The sequence below is a fragment of the Topomyia yanbarensis genome, chromosome 3, assembly GCF_030247195.1.
Source record: "Topomyia yanbarensis strain Yona2022 chromosome 3, ASM3024719v1, whole genome shotgun sequence".
Lineage (NCBI taxonomy): Eukaryota > Metazoa > Arthropoda > Insecta > Diptera > Culicidae > Topomyia > Topomyia yanbarensis.
Window position 1 is genome coordinate 140,502,649 of NC_080672.1, and position 18,146 is coordinate 140,520,794.

Below are 18,146 nucleotides of genomic sequence, written 5' to 3' on the forward strand. Positions count from 1 at the left end.
GGTTGGTCGTTTCAAAGACACCATACTTAAAGACGTAAAAATACTTGAATGCAAGCAATTGCATTCAGTATCACACGAAGGAGATAAAAAAGTTTATCGACTGTCTGACTCATTTCGAGTGACTTTCGCTGGGTCTGCGCTGCCCAACTATGTCATTATCGATAAGATTCGTCTCCCTGTTCGCCTTTTTATCCCTCGTGTAATGAATTGCCTTAATTGCAAACAGCTTGGCCACACAGCCACTTACTGTTCCAATAAGGCACGGTGTGGCAAATGTGGGGGTTCTCATCAAGAGGATACATGCAATGAAAATTCAGAAAATGCTTAATGTGCGGAGAAAACTCACATGAGCTCCCTGCATGCCCCATTTATAAATTGCGTGAGGATAAAATTAAACGATCCTTGAAGGAGAGGTCTAAGCGCTCCTATGCAGAAATGTTGAAAAATGCCCCTAAACCCATCTTCTTAGAAAACACTTACGCATCTCTATTTTCGGAACAGTCTGACTCTGACGGAGCGTGCGAAGGTACATCATTTGTTTTACCCGGAAATTCCAGAAAAAGAAAAGTCTTCTTTTCCCAAGCTGCCAAGAAAGGGCCTTAAAATTTCTCCACCAATAGATAAACTGCGCCCAAAACCGAAAAATTCCGATTCAAAACCGAAATCAATTCCGCCCGGTTTTGGGAACGTACAATCCAAACAGAACACCATTACTGGAAATAATAAAATTTCGACTTCCTCTGAGCCTCAGCCGGGGGTAGGATTATTGAAATTTTCTGAAATTGTTGATTGGATTTTTAAAGCATTCAATATTTCTGAACCACTAAAGAGTATACTTTCAGCTTTCCTCCCAACAATTAGAACATTTTTAGAGCAGCTGATTGCTCAATGGCCCATCCTTGCAGCGATTGTATCTTTCAATGGGTAATTCACCTCCTCCAATGAAAGATTCCATCACTGTTTTACAGTGGAATTGCAGAAGTATCATACCTAAAATTGATTCCTTAAAAATTTTACTGCGTAATTTAAAATGCGATGCTTTTGCTCTATGTGAAACATGGCTTACCTGAAACATTAATTTCAACTTAAATGATTTCAACATTATTCGCCTAGACCGAGACACTCCGTACGGAGGAGTGCTTCTAGGAATTAAAAAGTGCTATTCTTTCTATAGAATTAACATCCCCTTGTTTGCGGGCATTGAGGCTGTAGCTGTCCAAACGAACATTAAAGGCAAAGACATGTCTATCGCTTCTATATATATATACCTCCCAAAGTTCAAATTGGACAACGTCAAATTTTTGAGGTAGTGGAATCCATGGCTGCTCCGCGTCTGATACTGGGAGACTTCAACTCGCACGGTGTATTGTGGGGTTCCCTCTACAATGATAATCGATCCTCTTTGATATACAATGTTTGTGACGAATTTAATATGACAGTTTTAAATACTGGCGAATCAACACGCATCCCCAGACCTCCTGCACGTCCAAGTGCATTAGATCTATCTCTGTGCTCGACATCACTTAGGTTAGATTGCACGTGGAAGGTTGTACCTGATCCTCACGGTAGCGATCATTTGCCAATCGTTGTTTCAATTAACAGTGAATTAGGCCTTACGAATTCAATCAATGTTCCTTATGACTTAACACGAAATATTGATTGGAAAACATACGAAACATTAATTTCCACTTCTCTTGCTTCGACAGAAGAGCTACCCCCTACCGAAGAATATGAATTCTTAGCGGGTTTAATTATTGAAGCAGCAGAACAAGCCCAAACGAAATGCAATCCTGGAATGACAATAAATAGACGGCCCCCTAATCCTTGGTGGGACAAAGAGTGCTCTGATGCATATGAAGCTAAACAAGTTGCCTACAAAGAAATTATGAAACAGAAAGGGGGTATACGTGAGAACTTTGAAAATTATTTCATTTTGCAAAACAAATTTGACAGTATACGTCGTGCCAAAAAATCTAGTTATTGGAGACACTTCGTTAATGGCTTGTCAAGAGAAACATCAATGAGCACAGCCAGAAGAATGAGGAATCGAAACGTGACTAATGAAAGCGAAGATTTTTCGAATCGTTGGATATTTAATTTTGCCAAGAAAATTTGTCCCGATTCTGCTCCTGCGCAGAAAATCACTCGCGATGCTCCCACAAGTAACGATTTCATAGATTCGCCTTTGACAATGATGGAATTCTCAATTGCACTCCTCTCATGCAACAATAATGCTCCGGGACTAGACAGAATTAAATTCAACTTGGTGAAGAATCTGCCTGACCTAGCAAAAAGACGCTTGTTGAATTTATTCAATAAGCTTCTTGAGCAGAACATTGTCCCGCACGACTGGAGACAAGTGAGAGTTATCGCTATTCCAAAACCGGGAAAACCAGCCTCCGATCATAACTCGTATCGACCGATTGCAATGCTATCCTGCATCAGGAAATTGTTGGAAAAAATTATCCTACGACGTCTCGACAATTGGGTTGAGGCGAACGGCTTGCTATCAGATACCCAGTTTGGTTTTCGGAGGGGAAAGGGAACGAATGATTGTCTGGCGCTACTTTCGTCAGAAATCCAACTTGCTTACGCAAAAAAAGAACAAATGGCGTCTGTGTTCTAAGACATAAAAGGAGCATTCGACTCAGTCTCCATTAATGTTCTCTCGGAGAAGCTACATCAATGTGGTCTTTCACCAATATTAAATAATTATTTATACAATTTATTGTCAGAAAAGCACATGCATTTTTCATATGGCGATTTGGCGACACTCAGAATAAGTTACATGGGCCTCCCACAAGGTTCTTGTTTAAGCCCCCTTCTCTACAATTTTTACGTGAATGATATTGATAATTGTATTGTCAGCCCATGCACTCTAAGACAACTTGCAGATGATGGCGTGGTTTCTGTTACAGGACCAAAAGCCTTAAATTTACAACAACCACTGCAAGATAGTTTGGATAATTTATCAAGTTGGGCTTTGAAGTTAGGCATCGATTTCTCTACGGAGAAAACAGAGTTGGTTGTTTTTTCAAGGAAGCGTGATCCAGCTCAGCTTCAGCTTCAGTTAGTTGGTAGAACGATAGCCCAAGTCCTGACTTTTAAATACCTTGGAATTTGGTTCGATTCTAAAGGCACATGGGGAGGCCACATTAGGTATCTAATAACGAAATGCCAACAAAGGATAAATTTTCTGCGAACAATAACTGGATCATGGTGGGGTTCTCATCCAAGTGACATGATAAGATTGTATCAAACAACAATACTTTCAGTAATGGAATATGGGTGCATCTGTTTCCGTTCAGCTGCGAACACTCACATTATTAAACTGGAACGGATACAGTATCGCTGTTTACGAATTGCCTTAGGTTGCATGCAGTCGACCCATACGATGAGTCTTGAAGTACTAGCGGGAGTTCTTCCTTTAAAAGACCGATTCTGGGATCTCTCTTCTCGTTTACTTATCCGATGTGAGGTTATGAACCCACTGGTAATTGAAAATTTTGAAAGACTTGTCGAGCTTCAACCCCAAACCAGATTCATGACAGTGTATTTCAATCACATGTCACAAGAAATAACGCCTGCTAGGTATGTTCCCACATACGTCAATATACTAGATACTCCTGAATCCACTTTATTCTTCGACACGTCCATGCAAGCAGAGATTCGTGGAATTCCGGATCATCTACGCTCGCGGGAGATCCCTAAAATATTCACAAGTAAATATCAATACATAGACTGCCTTAAAATGTTTTACACTGATGGGTCACGAATCAGTGAGGCCACTGGTTTCGGTATTTTCAACAATAATTTTTCAATTTCTCTCAAACTTGCAGAACCCGCCTCTGTTTATATAGCGGAACTAGCAGCAGTTCACTATAGTTTTCAAATAATTAATACTTTACCCCCGAACCATTACTTTATCCTCACTGATAGTCTCAGCACAATTGCAGCTCTACGCTCAAAGAGGATTGATAATCACGATCCATTCTTTTTGGGGAAGATACGAGAATCTCTGAGTAACCTGACAAGAAAATGTTATAAATTTACCCTAGTGTGGCTCCCCGCCCATTGCTCTATTGCGGGCAATGAGAAAGCTGATAATTTAGCCAAGATTGGTGCACTAGATGGTGAAATATATGAAAGACCCATCGCTTACAATGAATTTTATAGCGCTTCTCGACAGAGGACACTTACTAGTTGGCAAACATCTTGGGACAATGGAGATATGGGACGATGGCTACACTCAATTATCCCTAAAGTATCAACGAAGGCATGGTTCAAAGGATTGGATGTAAGTCGGGACTTCATCCGTGTGATGTCTAGGCTCATGTCCAATCATTATACTTTAGATGCGCATCTCCGTCGTATTGGGCTCGCTGAGGGTAATCATTGTGCTTGTGGAGAAGGTTACCATGACATTGAGCATGTTGTTTGGTCCTGCACTGAATATCGTGAAGCCAGATCACAATTAGTAGATTCTTTACAAGTCCGAGGAAGACCAATCCATGTTCCTGTTAGAGACATCCTGGCGTATCGCGATCCTCTATACATGGAACTTATCTATCATTTTCTAAAAACAGCGTCTGTCAAAATTTAATTAAATTCGTCTCCTCATACTCTCATCCAAGGCTAATCATTCACCAATTAAAGTGTCCTAGAATATTTAGTTTTTAAATTTAGACAATAACAGAAAAAAAAGTAAATAAATACACCCGAAAATACTAGATCAGTATGAAATACAACAATGTAAGGAAAAAAGCAAACAATAAAGTGATTTCAGTGTTAGTTTTAGACAAAGTACTAGTATAGTTAAAATTAGTCTTAAGGATTTTTGTAACGTGCTATGTAAAAAAAGAAACTGGCGTAAAAAGCTTTTGCAAATGCCGTGTCAAATAAACGTATGGAAAAAATTAAAGGGTTGTGTACAGGACACGACCACGGTGACATTAAAAATGTAGCTTTTTTCAAGAGCGTGCAAATGAATTTTATCCACACACATATCGACTCACGTTCTTGTTCACTCGCCTGTTTTCATATGTTACAATTTGCTATATACCCTCCCCATTAAAACATAATTTATTGAAGGTCATTTAACGGTAATCTATTATTGCAATTAATCAAGTATCTCACTAGGTGATTGGCATTATTTGGCTGATTCATCTAGTAAAAATAGGCTGGTCTGTCCAGAAAATATATTCAAAAGAAAAGTTCCATATTGAGAGCTGTGATGAGGAAGCCCACGCCCGCCAACGGAAATATACAGATTCTCCATGAAATATGAAATTTCATTTTCCATTTAAATTTTCAATAATGTACTAATGCACTTAAGTAAACAATCTTAAGGTTAAGTATTTCTTGATCGATTAGTGGTTGAACAAATGAAATTATTTGATAAATTACATTGTTATACAACGTTCGCACTACCAGTTAAAACGGGTTTTTATGCTATCTTGGTGACATTATTAAAACGTGTTATAACTCTGTAGTGTAAACATTGTATTATTAAACCAATTCTGCAGCGTTTTATGTTATATAGGTGTTTTATGTGGTAATAGGACTGACATAATTATATCTTCAGTACAGCGGTTTGTTTCATAATTTAAAACAGATTTATTTTAAAATTTAAATTAGTATACCCAACCGTTCTATTTGTTGTATACTTTAAAACGCAATTAGAACTGTGTTTTAAATACATAGCGTAGGACAGATATTCTGACTGGATAAACTGGGAAAACAATTTTAAGTCCAGTAACGCTTAAGACATGGCTTGAATTTTAATCAAAAAAGAACACCCGCTTAAACTGTTGCTTGGACGGTAAGTTCTGTTTTAAAATTTTCCGTTGTGTGCAGTACGAAACAAAAGTGTTTGAAATTAGAAAACAAAAAGTTCTGCTGGGAATGTGATTGTTTCCGATGCAATTACACTCAGATTTTTCACGCAGGGGATACAGGCCGTGTAAATGAAAACCGCGTAAATTTAAAAAAAAAACGCGTTAATGAAAACCGCGTAAATTTCAAAATCCGCGTAAAGAAACCTGAGTGTACTCTCCTATATAAAATACTACGCTGCTGAACAGTGCAATAACTACAGAAGCACGTTGTCAGATGCCTTACTGATAAAAAACATATAACCGAAATATGAAACATGAAAACCAATTGGCTCTTTACCCTACGCAGCTACAAAGCGCCGTAAACATGGATTAACAAGTTACAACCCACACGCATGCATAAAAATAAATATATTTTTTTCAAACGCAACACTCTTAAGCAGCACACACCGTATTGAATTAAATCCAAACCACCCCGCCCACCCACTTTGCAAATCATTCTGTGAAACCGTGCTGGTACCCGAAAAATCCGCACACGGCCACCGCTGCCGAAAGTGCATAGCGTCTACCGCTTATTGTAGTGCCCAGATACTGCAGCCATGATCTTACCCATTCGACATAAGAACAAAAACTGATTCAAACGGGTATGCGTCACCTCTATTTATAAACTAACCGTATATGGTTTAGTCACTTAGGTGCGAGTGTGTGCAAATGCCAACGTTACCGAAAATCGATAGCGCTTATTGCATCGCCCGGAGACGATGTTGTTCGTATGGGATAAGAGCAACAACTGATTTAAACGGACATGCGTTGCTTCTATTTATGACTTTTCGTGTTTCATTGAGCAACTAAGCTGCCCTCTCTTGGCGGCTGTGTCTGAGAAATCTGCCTCACGAATGGTAATTTTCCCGTTTTTCGTGAACTTTATAATTTTACCAATTTCCCAAAGTCTACTTTTATTGGGGAGATATTAAATTATTACCAATATTTAAGTTAGGTGTTTCTGAATCGGTTGGTGTATGAATGATTAAAATCCATCTAGTAATATCGAAGTTATAAGCGTGCAAACCTTACATAGTTTCGTTACATGGGAGATAGTTTAGATTTTAGAATGACACCTAGCCCCAGATAGTGGAGTAAGACATTTTTAATGTCAAAAAAAAGTACCACTCCTGATTCAAAATGTGGAATAAATGGACGATCTACCGCACCGCCTTTATATCCGCTAAGCCAGTTGGGTAGGAAACAATAAAACAATGACGATGTTGTGAGGTGGGGGAAAAAAGAGCAAAGAAAGGTAAGAAGGCATGACAACAATAGCAATGATACCAAATGATTCTTTACATATTGAAAAAGGTGTTTAAATGGCGCCCACGCGCTTATCCTTCCTAGTTTAAATTGGATTGTGGGAGGCCCGCATTTTTGGCCTAGGGCAGAAATGCCGATCAGACCGGATCTACACCAAAAATCTATCTATATATATATAAAAGTCAAAGCTTGTATGTATATGATTTATAGACTCCCAAACGGCTTAACCGATTTTCGTAAAAATTTGCACACAGTAGGTATTTGGTATGGGCCGTGTTTGTGTGCTATTAGTTGGAGATTATCTGCCCGCCAGATGGCGCATTGGAACAATTTGTGTTTTCCTCCTATTTCGCAGAGTGTCGCAGCAACGCGCGATGGGTATTAGCTAGTATACTATAAGGAAACTATAAGGATGTTCAGTTTACCTATTCACCAGCATATATAATGCTCTTCGTTGTGATGACGTCAGCTTCTGTGCAGATATGTTGTTCCACACGTGTCTCCAGTTAACCGTCGGGTTCTCGCGTTCGACTTTCGGTGCTTCTGCAGTATCCAAGGTCTTGAAGCTACACTCTGAGCATGTGTTCTGGAGCCCACTGCCAAGCCCACGGAATATCATGTCGAGATGTTTCTGTTCAATTATGTTTCGGGACCAATTTTCACAATTATTTAATATACTAGCTTTTATTTACATGTATTTTACTATTTTTGCATCGGTTCGTTCAGAATTTCCATTTAATCTGAAAATGTTCTTAGCTATTTTCAAAGATACTTAAGATCTTGCCGAAAACGGCTCAACTCAAAATAAAAGGGATATGATTAAAAATATAAGCTTTGAGACTCAATATCACTAATCTTCGGAAACTTTCTAATACTGTACAAATTGATATTTCCTACGTTTACTTTAGCGAATCAGTTCGCAAGTGACTTTTCATATGTCGCTTGAGGTGATCACTTCTACCAAATGCAAATTGACAAACTGTGCAGATGAACGGTTTAAGGCCTAGATGTGTAATTTTGACATGGAGACCCAAATTTGCTGTAAACGAAAGAAATAGAGCAAAATATGAGGACGTTAGCCGTACGTAACATATTCACAACTAGGCACCCACCAGTGCTACAGAAATGGCGGTTGCACACCTCGCACGAATAGGAACGCCGCTCTGCTGAGTGCATCTTTTTTATGTGAGTTCTCAACTCGTGCATAGATGTTTTTCCAAGACCGCACTGCGGACAGGTATGATTCTTTACGCCCTCATGGCGCATTGTATGTTCTTTTAGTTTGTAAGAAGTTGGAAACTGTTTAGAACAGATTCCGCACACGAAAGGCATTTCACTAGGAGCGTGTGTGTATTTGTGTTTTTTTAATGCTCCGTTGGTGGTAAACCTTTTTCCGCATACGTCACAAATACTTGCTGGTTGAGCGGGCTTTGTGTAGTCGGGATTATGAACCCGATTTTTGTGCCTATTAAGTCCATGTTGGGTTTCAAATTTCTGCTCACATTCGGGATAATCACATGGCAGGGAGATTCTATTATTACTATGCTGCTGGGTGTGATGTAAAGTTAGATTATTTAACTTTGAGAAGGCTTTTCCACAGACTTCGCACTCGAACGGTTTGAGACCATCGTGAATGCGTTTGTGGGCGTTAAATCGCAACAGTACGTAAAATTTCTTAGGGCACAGATCGCACGAGAAGACTGTTCGTTGTTCTTTGAGTTCCTTTTGCTTCAAAGTGTTCACTTTAGTCCGGTGCTTCTTGGGCTTAGATGGCACTTCTTCGTTCTCCTGTGTGTTCGATAAGCCAAAATGTTCATCTTTGCCAGAACTGACTTCATCTTTTCTAGACTTGGTATCATCTTTTACAGTATTGACTTCAACATTTCCAGACTTTACATTCTCTTTTTCAGGCATGGCATCATCTTCTATCGACCTTATATTATCGTTTCCTGAATTCACATAATCTTTTTCAGATATGACATTTTCGTTTCCAGGTTTAACACCTCCAGACTTGACCTCTTCTTTTCCGGACTTGACATCATCTGTTCCAAAATTCACTTCTTTTTTTCCAGACTTTACCTCCTCTTTTTCAGGCATGGCATCATCTTTTATCGACTTTATATTATCGTTTCCTGAATTCACATAATCTTTTTCAGATATGACATTTTCGTTTCCAGGCTTAACACCTCCAGACTTGACCTCTTCTTTTCCGGACATGACATCATCTGTTCCAAAATTCACTTCTTTTTTTCCAGACTTGACATCATATTTTTCAGGCTTGGTATCATCTTTAAAAGAATTGGCATTTTCTTTTTCAAGCATGACATCTTCTTCATAGCTGTCGTTATTATCGCCAGCAACATCTTCATTTTCAACGGGATCGTGTTCGTCACCAGAATGAACAGTATCATAATTTCTTCTGTCGCCTTCATTTGCAGCAATGTTTTCAATCGAATCTTCTTTCGGTATTTCCGGCGTACATTCGACTTCCACCGTGAAGGTTTCACGATAGAGTTCTTCTGACGCATTGGTTTTCTACAAATAAAAAAATAATATTACAAACGTGACTGGTTGTGAATTTACGTTATTCTAATCAAACTATTAATATTTCGCATGAAGTAGTACGAAATTTGATGAGACTTTAATAGGTATTTTATTCTATCGACAGACTGACAAATATCTGTTCATATAGTCCAAAATAGTTTTCTTACTTACAATCTGGTGCAGTCGCCAGTGAACCTGCTGGCAAATTTTGCGAAACCGATCAAAATCTTCGAGTTTAAACGCACATCGGCTGCATATTTTCGATTGGCTTGGATCTTCATAATCTCGGACCTAAAATTTTACGCGATTAAAAGCTCAGATGCATATACTTTCATCAGATGTGATGTTTTACTACCTGAATTGCTGTCAAATTAAAGTAAGCTTCTTCGTATTTGTCCAGGCTTTCCCAACGATCGTCAAAGAACCTTTGACCACACGCCCGACACATTTGCATTTGTAGTTTAATTGTTTAGATTTTTTTATGTTAGTTATTTGCAAAGCAATAACATTTATTAAGCATTCCGTGACACGTTTCTGATCAGCTGATTTTTGTTTATATCTCTTGACTAAAGACGCTGAATCCCTCTGGAAATAAAGACTCGCCATCTCTGTTGTTTGTTTACCATATCCCATTACACGAAAATGTATAACCTCACTTTTCTGACAGTTCAGAGAGCTTGTTTACATGGACTTAGAATCCGAACCAAGTTGTACTGGTTGGAATCAAAAATTTTCAAAAACGCCATTTAAACAACCTCGCTGAACTGTCATTTTTCGAGCATTTTTACTCATATGACGTCGTCTTGCAATATCCCATTTACCAGATCTGTCAATGTCAGAGCACTACAGTCGTGATTCGCTGGTTGGACACTTTTTAACTGGACCGCTTTTTAGTTGGACCTGCGCTAGTTGGACCATTGTCAAACTAAAAAGCATCTGAACGTCAAAATCTCGTGTCAAATTAACTTTGACAATCAAACTGACAATATTTAGAGATGTGAACAGATGCATTTACACTGACAACCTCTCCTTTGGAGAGTTTTTGACATTTGTCAGTCGGTCCAACTAACGAACTAGCGAATCAAATTAGTTAGATGGACAAGGCTGTGGCCCAACCAGCGAATCACGACTGTAATAAAATGTCGAATGTCACTAAAGCAGACCCTATACAAGCAGAAATATTGCCAATAAACCAATTATTGATCAACATATTGATCGTGTAAGGATGCTATGAAAATATTGATTCTGGAGAATTCAAATGGGATTGGCGGATTGAAGTAGTCTTGTCAATATTTTTATGGACAATATTCTTGTCTCGTGTAGGGTCCGCTTAAGGGCCGATTTCTTCAGCCTCGCTTATCGTTTAAGATATGTTTAAAGGTTTTGGTAAACCTGGTTTAAAAGCTAAGCGAGGGTGAAGAAATCGACCTAAAAGGTCATATTGCAAATGATCGAAAATAACAAAATATCAGTTACTAAAGGTCTAATAAAAACCTATTTTTCTCCAACTAGTGGTGCAATTGTGCCTTTCTCATAACTATGATTCCATAGCATGATCAACTACATTGTGGAAAAGTCTATTTTATTCTTGGCACAGACCTACCAGACATCACATTCGAGGTAATCAAAATGTTGCAAATTTCTAACGGCCTTCTCAAATGTTAAATAATTATGTCCATAACTTTCCGTGTTCACCGCAAGAAGTGCGCAACCGTATGACATGATTAACACAATACCCAAACACACACTATACATACTACGTTACAACCAGCTAAAAATCATTTGATAATGCGATTGAATACATCAGAGATGACCTCCAAGAAGTTAACAACTAATATACAACGACTAAAACGACTTTACACTAAAAAAATACCGGAGCATGAATTCAAAAAATAACATTCCAGTGGATTTCAAAGCATGTTTTTTCTAGATCACCACAGAAATCAACCAATGAGCCCTTGAAATCGATGACTTTCAAACGTCAATCACTTTTTGATTTTCAGTTTTGACATAAGAGTGTCTTTTAGTTGGGACATGCCCCAACTAGCAGACACCCAACTAACGAACACCCCAACTAGTGAACCCCTAACGAATTTGCGCTGTATTCCAATTGTTGGGGAGAGATGCCGCACGAGGACATTTTCCTCTGAAACTATATATGACCGTGTTCATGATCAGTATGCCTTCTAAAAGGTCCCAACTGATACACGATTTCTCAAAAAAAAACGAAATTTTAATGTGGTTTTGAAAGTTTTTGGTACTCCGCGATGCAGCTGGGCGCATATAATAATTAATAATATTTTATGGGTCAATAATAGGGATTATTTTACATCTCCAGTGTTGCAATTCTTCGACAGACAAACTCGCTATATCATAATACCGTATTAAGGTGATTCTGTATACGAGAAAGAGAGTGCGGCATCCCACCACACGCGGCATCGCTCCCGAAATTACTCTATTGTTTTCCAGGAATTCGATTTCTGGAACTTTGGTGTTTTAGTTTCTGGGGAATGGTTTTCGGGGGAAAGTCGTAGAACCTCAAAACCACATCAAAAATAGTCTCGACACTTCTATAAAGCCTAATTTGAGTATTCAAGCCAATTCTTCTACAATTGGTTCATATCTAGGTTCATATACAATAAATTTTTAATTTAAATAAGTTAAGTGTGGTAGTGAGTGAGTCTAGTTATGTAAGGTATGCAAACTAGGCTCGATGGAATTATCCAAATCAGTCTTGGATCACATACATTTGGAGCAACATCAGGTGTTGCTTCAAGCTGTTCTCAACATGCCGCCACCCGCGTTACGGCCTGGTAAGGCCAAACTGTTGTCGAAGGGGGTCAATTAAGGCTGTCTGACGTGATCTTGATGGTCACATCATAAGCGTTTCTACATTAGAATCGGCACACAGCCTTTGTTCCTTATAAGTTTAGGGCAAAGAGAACAGACATCCATGATCGAACAAAAATAATTAAAAAAATGTGTGTAAACATTCGAATTAATATACGATAAACACTAGCGCCGCCACACCTACTTATCCCAACTATCCGTCAGATCCATTCGGGAACCGGTTCCAAATCCTGAATGAATTCAGTATGGAATCTTGCTCAAAGAAAACAACCGATTCCAACTCTATCGGTTGATGCATTTGAGCTGGAATTCATACTGGAACCACTCAGAAGTCCGAACCGGTTCCGGGCTAGTTTGACTGGGTAGAGGAATAACCGCTGTTAATTCAGTCTAACTCAGACACAAAAAAACATGACAACAGTAGCGCACCTGGTTTAGATATACCAACTACCTTGGAAACCGTTAGGGATTTTAACACAAGTTGAATGCTAAAGATGGACGTCTGTTCTCTGTGGTTATGGGAATATGCATAATATGATATATAATGTCTTTTTGGCTTCAAATAGTTGGTATTCGCGCCAGCAGAGCTCCGAAGGAAATAAAGGATTGGATGACAGAGATTTCGATACTATGAGACAACAGACTGGCGATGTCAAAATACCAGAAGAGATAGGTAGCGCAAAGCTGCAATGTCACAGGTATGAAGTTTTAAAAGAAAGAATGAGACACTTACTACCACTGAAATGAAAACTGTAAATAGCACTAAACATATATTACAATTCCAGTTAAAATAGTTCAGGAACTGTACTGTATGGCGCTGGGCCTGTGGCGTTCGACTGGCACGGTCTATGCTCATAGGTTTGGACGTCTTCATGGCTAGTTGATAATCGGTTGGGTTACTGCCAAATGTCGACTCTTTTGACTTTGGGTATGGGTTAGTTCCGGCAAGGAGTGCAGGACTGGCACCTCAGATCTCGATACTATGAGATGATAGACTGAAATGTTGAAATGCCAGAAGAGATAGTAAGTGCTAAGCTGCAATATCGCAGGTATAAAGTTTTAAAAGAAAGAATGAGACACTACCACTGAAAGGAAAACTGTAAATAGCACTAAACAATACAATTCCAGTTTAAATAGTTCAGGAACTGTACGGTATGGCGCTGGGCCTGTGGCTTTCGACTGCCACAGTCCATTCTCGTTAGTTCGGACGTCTTCATGGCCGGTTAGTAAACGCTTGGGTGGGGGACATGTGGATCCTGCTAGTTGCCTCCTCTTTTGACCTTGGGGATGGGTTAGTTCGGGAAAGGAGTGCAGGACCTAAGAGATGGTTAATTATCTAGGATCTATTTTTATGATTATTTAACTCGACCAAACACACCGACTCTTAGAAATGATAAGCAGCCTTTTCGGGTCGGTGTGGTCTGTTCGAGTTGAACCAGATGGACATTCGGTTCGAGCTAACTTTATGGGGAATCGTGGATCTTATGTCCTTTATAAGCAGAGGTTATTTTTGTGAAACTCTAAAATGCCTCGCGCGTTTAGCTACTCAGTATAACGATAATAGAAAATAATGAGGATTTGCCTGATCCGTATCGTAATGAATACGAATCTTGACTAGAACAGGGATAATCGAATTCTGTTATAAGATGAAGGTAAAACAGCACAGTTGTAGGAAAAAGTATTCGTGAGTAAGTATCTATTAATAGGCGATTCACCTGCTTCAGATCTAGGAGACAAAAAGTAGATTAGGAAGGGAGTAAAACGGACTCAATGCGAATTTTTTCACTATAACATAGACTCCAACGCAATGATAGGATAATTTTCCATAGAATTGGACAGAATAGATGACATGACATTACACGTTCTCTGAAACTTGTGCCAAATAGTAGGCATGTATGTAGGAACGCAATTTTGCATGTATAAATGTGTGCCTGTGTGTATGGATGTATGTAGGAGCAATGTATCCCTGAGCAACATGGAAGGACAGCTTCTGAGCCGTCGAAACGGTCGTGGGAAGCCGGATGCGCGGTCATAGCTGTGACCATAAAGCACTGCACACACTGACAAGTGCAACGGTGAGACGGTAGGTGTACAGTTAATGCACATAGGTTGTTGAGACAGCCCGATTACGCACTGATAAACAACAATAACAATTTAAACAAGTTAATTGTGGTATAAAACGACCATATTGATAATAGTGCTTTGTTGCTTTAAACAGGATTTAACAAAATAAGATTATTGCCATGTACTCACTTATTTGCTGCAGATTTTTGACAGATTCGCTCCGTTTGCAAAACATGTTTCTGATGCTCCACACATTTCGAACCGAACATAACGTCAGTGTCAGTGCTGTAATCAAGAAATGCTGAAAAAACATACTTGTTTCGCTTGTCTCTATGAAAGGGTTAATACAAAATTGGTGAACATTTTTTCGCCTAATAGCGCAAAAATATGTTACTGAATGTTACCCCATATTGGAAGATAAGTTGTTACTCACGACAAAAAGTTACGACCACAGCCTGTCAAAAATAATTGTGATATGGTAATACATGAGATTTTTTATGCCATCTTGTTTAAACACAGAAATAAATCTTTTGGGATCAAGTTAATTACATTCTAACATTGTACAAATTAATAATTAGCCATTTCCTGTGATGATTTTAGCAAGCCAGCTCGCATGTGACTCTTCATATGTCGCTTGAGGTGATCGCTTCTACCGAATGCCCACTGGCAAACCGTGCAGATATATGGTTTGAGACCTAGATGTACAATTTTAATGTGAAGTCCCAAGCTTCCTGTAAATTGGAGAAACAAACAGCTAAATATGTGAGTATTTGTCTCACGACAATTTGTTTGCAGCTGCCTACCGGTGTTACTGAACTGTCTCGCGCAAACCTCACACGAATAGGAACGCGGCTCTGTTGAATGCATATTTCTTATGTGAGTTTTCAATTCGTGCATAGTTGTTTTCCGAAGACCGCATTGCGAACAGGTATGATTCTTCACGCCCTCATGACGCATTGTGTGTTCTTTCAGTTTGTTAGAAGTTGGAAACTGTTTGGAGCAGATTCCACACACAAAAGGCATTTCACCTGGAGTGTGGGTGTATTTGTGTCTTTTTAGTCCTCCGTTGGTGGTAAACTTTTTCCCGCAAATGTCACAAATAAATGCTATTTGAGCGGGCATTACGTAGTCAGGATTATGAACACGATTTTTATGCCTATTAAGTCCGAGTCGAGTTGAAAACCTCTGCCCACATCCGGGATGGTCACATGGTAGAGATATTCTGTTATTACTGTGTTTTTGAATGCGGTGCAACTTTAGATTATTTGATGTTGAGAATGCTCTACCACACACTTCGCATTCGAACGGCTTGAGACCCTCATGAGTGCGTTTGTGGGCGTTGAATCTGAAAAGCACAAAAAATTTCCTAGGACACAGATCGCAAGGAAAGACTGTCCGTTGTTCTTTGGGTTCTTTTTTCTTTAAGCTGCCCCATTTTGCTCGTTTTTTCTTGGGCTTAGATGGCACTTCTTTTTCCTCCTTTTCATCTTTGTTAGACTTGCCATCTTCCTCTTCACAATTATCATCATCACTATCTTCGTCATCATCATAATCATCATCATCCTCATTTTCATCCGTATCTTCCTCGTCGCCAGAGTCATCGTCACGTTTTACCTCTGTTTTATCTTCAAGAATGCTATTAATTGGATCATCGTCTTCCGGTAGTTCCGGTTTACACTCAACTTCCACTGTGACTGTTTCTCGATAAACTTCCTCCTCTGGTGTTTCGACTTTCTTCAAATAAAGATTTTAAATTTATTATAAATGTGACTGTACGGTAATGTTTGTGCAATATCAAGATATGTATTTTTCTTGTATTACTATTCAAGGTGGTCCTTTGAAGTGATGCACAGTTGTACTGGCAGGCTATCGTGTTCAAAATTTCAACTTAATACAGATATTACTCTAGTTGATCATTTTGACACTACATTCCATGTATAAAACTTGCTTTAAAGATAACATACTTAAATAATTCACCTGTTTATTTAAACGGTTCAATTGTAGAAACTATGTTTATAGCCAATCGTACATCGATAGTGGTTTGTGAACTACTCAAACATAAGCTTTGCTTGTAATAGAATGTTATTACTTACAATCTTGTGCAATCGCCAGTGTACCTGCAGGCAAAGTTTGCGAAATTTTTCAAACTCATCCAGTTTTTCCACACATTGTCTGCACACTTTTGATTGGCTTGGATCTTCATAGTCTCGGAGCTAAAACATAACAAAATAGAGAATGGAAGGGTTGTATCTGTTGTGTTGTTGATTACCCGAATTGTCGTCAAATTAAAATAAGCATCCACGTATTCCTCCAAGCTTTCACAGCGATCTTGATCAGAGAAACTTTGACCGCACGCTCGACAAATTTGCATAGCGTACAGCTTCAAAAACGTTTGTCGTCGATAAATTTTGTTAAACAATAATATTCACAACTCCCAGCGAAATCGGAAGCGAAAGTACACAACTTAAATTACTACATAAATAGAAAATATTTGACAATCTAGCCAAACATTTGAAAAGGGCCAAAATGCAAAATGTATAAACGAATTTTAACCTATTAATGCCCAACCTCACGGTAAATCTGGACTATCCATTTTATGACTATGTTTCACACATTTTTGAGAAAACCAAGATAGATAGAATTTTACAATAGCATTTACCATACAAACAATCATAAAACAATAAATATTATAGTTATTACTGTTTCAACATTGTTCGATGCCAAGTTCTCACAGTAGATTTACAATAAAATTTCATGTAACAATAAATTTCACTGTTCAGCAAAAAACTGATACAGTGCATTCACATTAAATTTTACTGTTTTCGAGAAAAAAATGCATGGAGAAAAATTGATTTTTTTTAATGTTAAGATACATAACCACCCCCCTTTTTCACTGTAAAAGTCTATTTTACATTGAAATTTACTGTGAAAACGTTAAAGTTTGTTGTTTTTGTATTCTAGCAAAACAGTAAAACTTACTGTAAAATTACTGTACTGTCGCAGTGAAAATCATGGTTTTGTTTCTGTACATTTCTATTCGGGTAACTGAGAAAAGTAGATTCAACACATTTTTCGTGTTGAAATCAAAGCAAAACTATTTGTTTTGCCAAAGTGTATTACTTGTTGATATAAACAAAAAAAGTGTTGAAATAGCTCTAAAGAATTTATTAGATCAAACGTGGAAAACAGTTGAATAAAAAAAATATTTTGTTGATTTTATCATAACAATCTAGACAAAAGCAACATAGTTGTTTCAATGTTTTCGTTTTGTTGTATTAAACGCATATAAGATTTAAATCAATGGACCAAAAACTATTCTGTTAGTTGAAATCGTATTTTTTATTGTTTTTTTTTTATTATATTTGAAACAATGCGTTGTGGATATTGGAGCATAGCCCATTTTGTTTATAATAATCTCGTGTGTTTTTGAATAGAGCTCAAAAGTCAGCTACTATGAGGAAAAAATTCGGACAAACCTATACTCACCGACAATAGATCGCATCAGTAGAAGATTTTTGTCTTTCAATTAATTAGTAAAATTCATAT

The 18,146-nt window shown here is 38.2% G+C and overlaps 2 protein-coding genes across 2 annotated transcripts; both read right to left on the reverse strand.

Moving 5' to 3' along the window:
* Positions 1-7,131: 7,131 nt before the first annotated feature.
* Positions 7,132-11,915, reverse strand: LOC131691603 (zinc finger protein 12-like). Its single transcript, XM_058978134.1, has 4 exons — positions 10,042-11,915; positions 9,858-9,977; positions 8,255-9,677; positions 7,132-8,181 (listed from the first exon to the last, which is right to left on the reverse strand). The coding sequence occupies exons 1-4, from the start codon at positions 10,138-10,140 to the stop codon at positions 8,042-8,044; spliced, it is 1,782 nt and encodes a 593-aa protein (XP_058834117.1). The 5' UTR covers positions 10,141-11,915; the 3' UTR covers positions 7,132-8,041.
* A 93-nt stretch (positions 11,916-12,008) lies between these two features.
* On the reverse strand, positions 12,009-17,101 carry LOC131691609 (zinc finger protein 652-A-like). Its single transcript, XM_058978140.1, has 4 exons — positions 16,870-17,101; positions 16,694-16,813; positions 15,404-16,334; positions 12,009-15,331 (listed from the first exon to the last, which is right to left on the reverse strand). Exons 1-4 carry the CDS (start codon positions 16,969-16,971, stop codon positions 15,168-15,170), a joined length of 1,317 nt encoding a protein of 438 aa, XP_058834123.1. The 5' UTR covers positions 16,972-17,101; the 3' UTR covers positions 12,009-15,167.
* Positions 17,102-18,146: the final 1,045 nt, after the last annotated feature.

What these genes read in the sequence shown, in the direction of transcription:
- LOC131691603 (XM_058978134.1), bottom strand. Translation starts at nt 10,140, where the DNA reads ATGCAAATGTGTCGGGCGTGTGGTCAAAGGTTCTTTGACGATCGTTGG. An exon ending in TTAATTTGACAGCAATTCAG is followed by an intron (nt 9,978 to 10,041) that starts GTAGTAAAACAT and finishes GTAAAATTTTAG; the next exon opens with GTCCGAGATTATGAAGATCC. An exon ending in ACTGGCGACTGCACCAGATT is followed by an intron (nt 9,678 to 9,857) that starts GTAAGTAAGAAA and finishes TTTTATTTGTAG; the next exon opens with AAAACCAATGCGTCAGAAGA.
- LOC131691609 (XM_058978140.1), bottom strand. Translation starts at nt 16,971, where the DNA reads ATGCAAATTTGTCGAGCGTGCGGTCAAAGTTTCTCTGATCAAGATCGC. An exon ending in TTAATTTGACGACAATTCGG is followed by an intron (nt 16,814 to 16,869) that starts GTAATCAACAAC and finishes GTTATGTTTTAG; the next exon opens with CTCCGAGACTATGAAGATCC. An exon ending in ACTGGCGATTGCACAAGATT is followed by an intron (nt 16,335 to 16,693) that starts GTAAGTAATAAC and finishes CTTTATTTGAAG; the next exon opens with AAAGTCGAAACACCAGAGGA.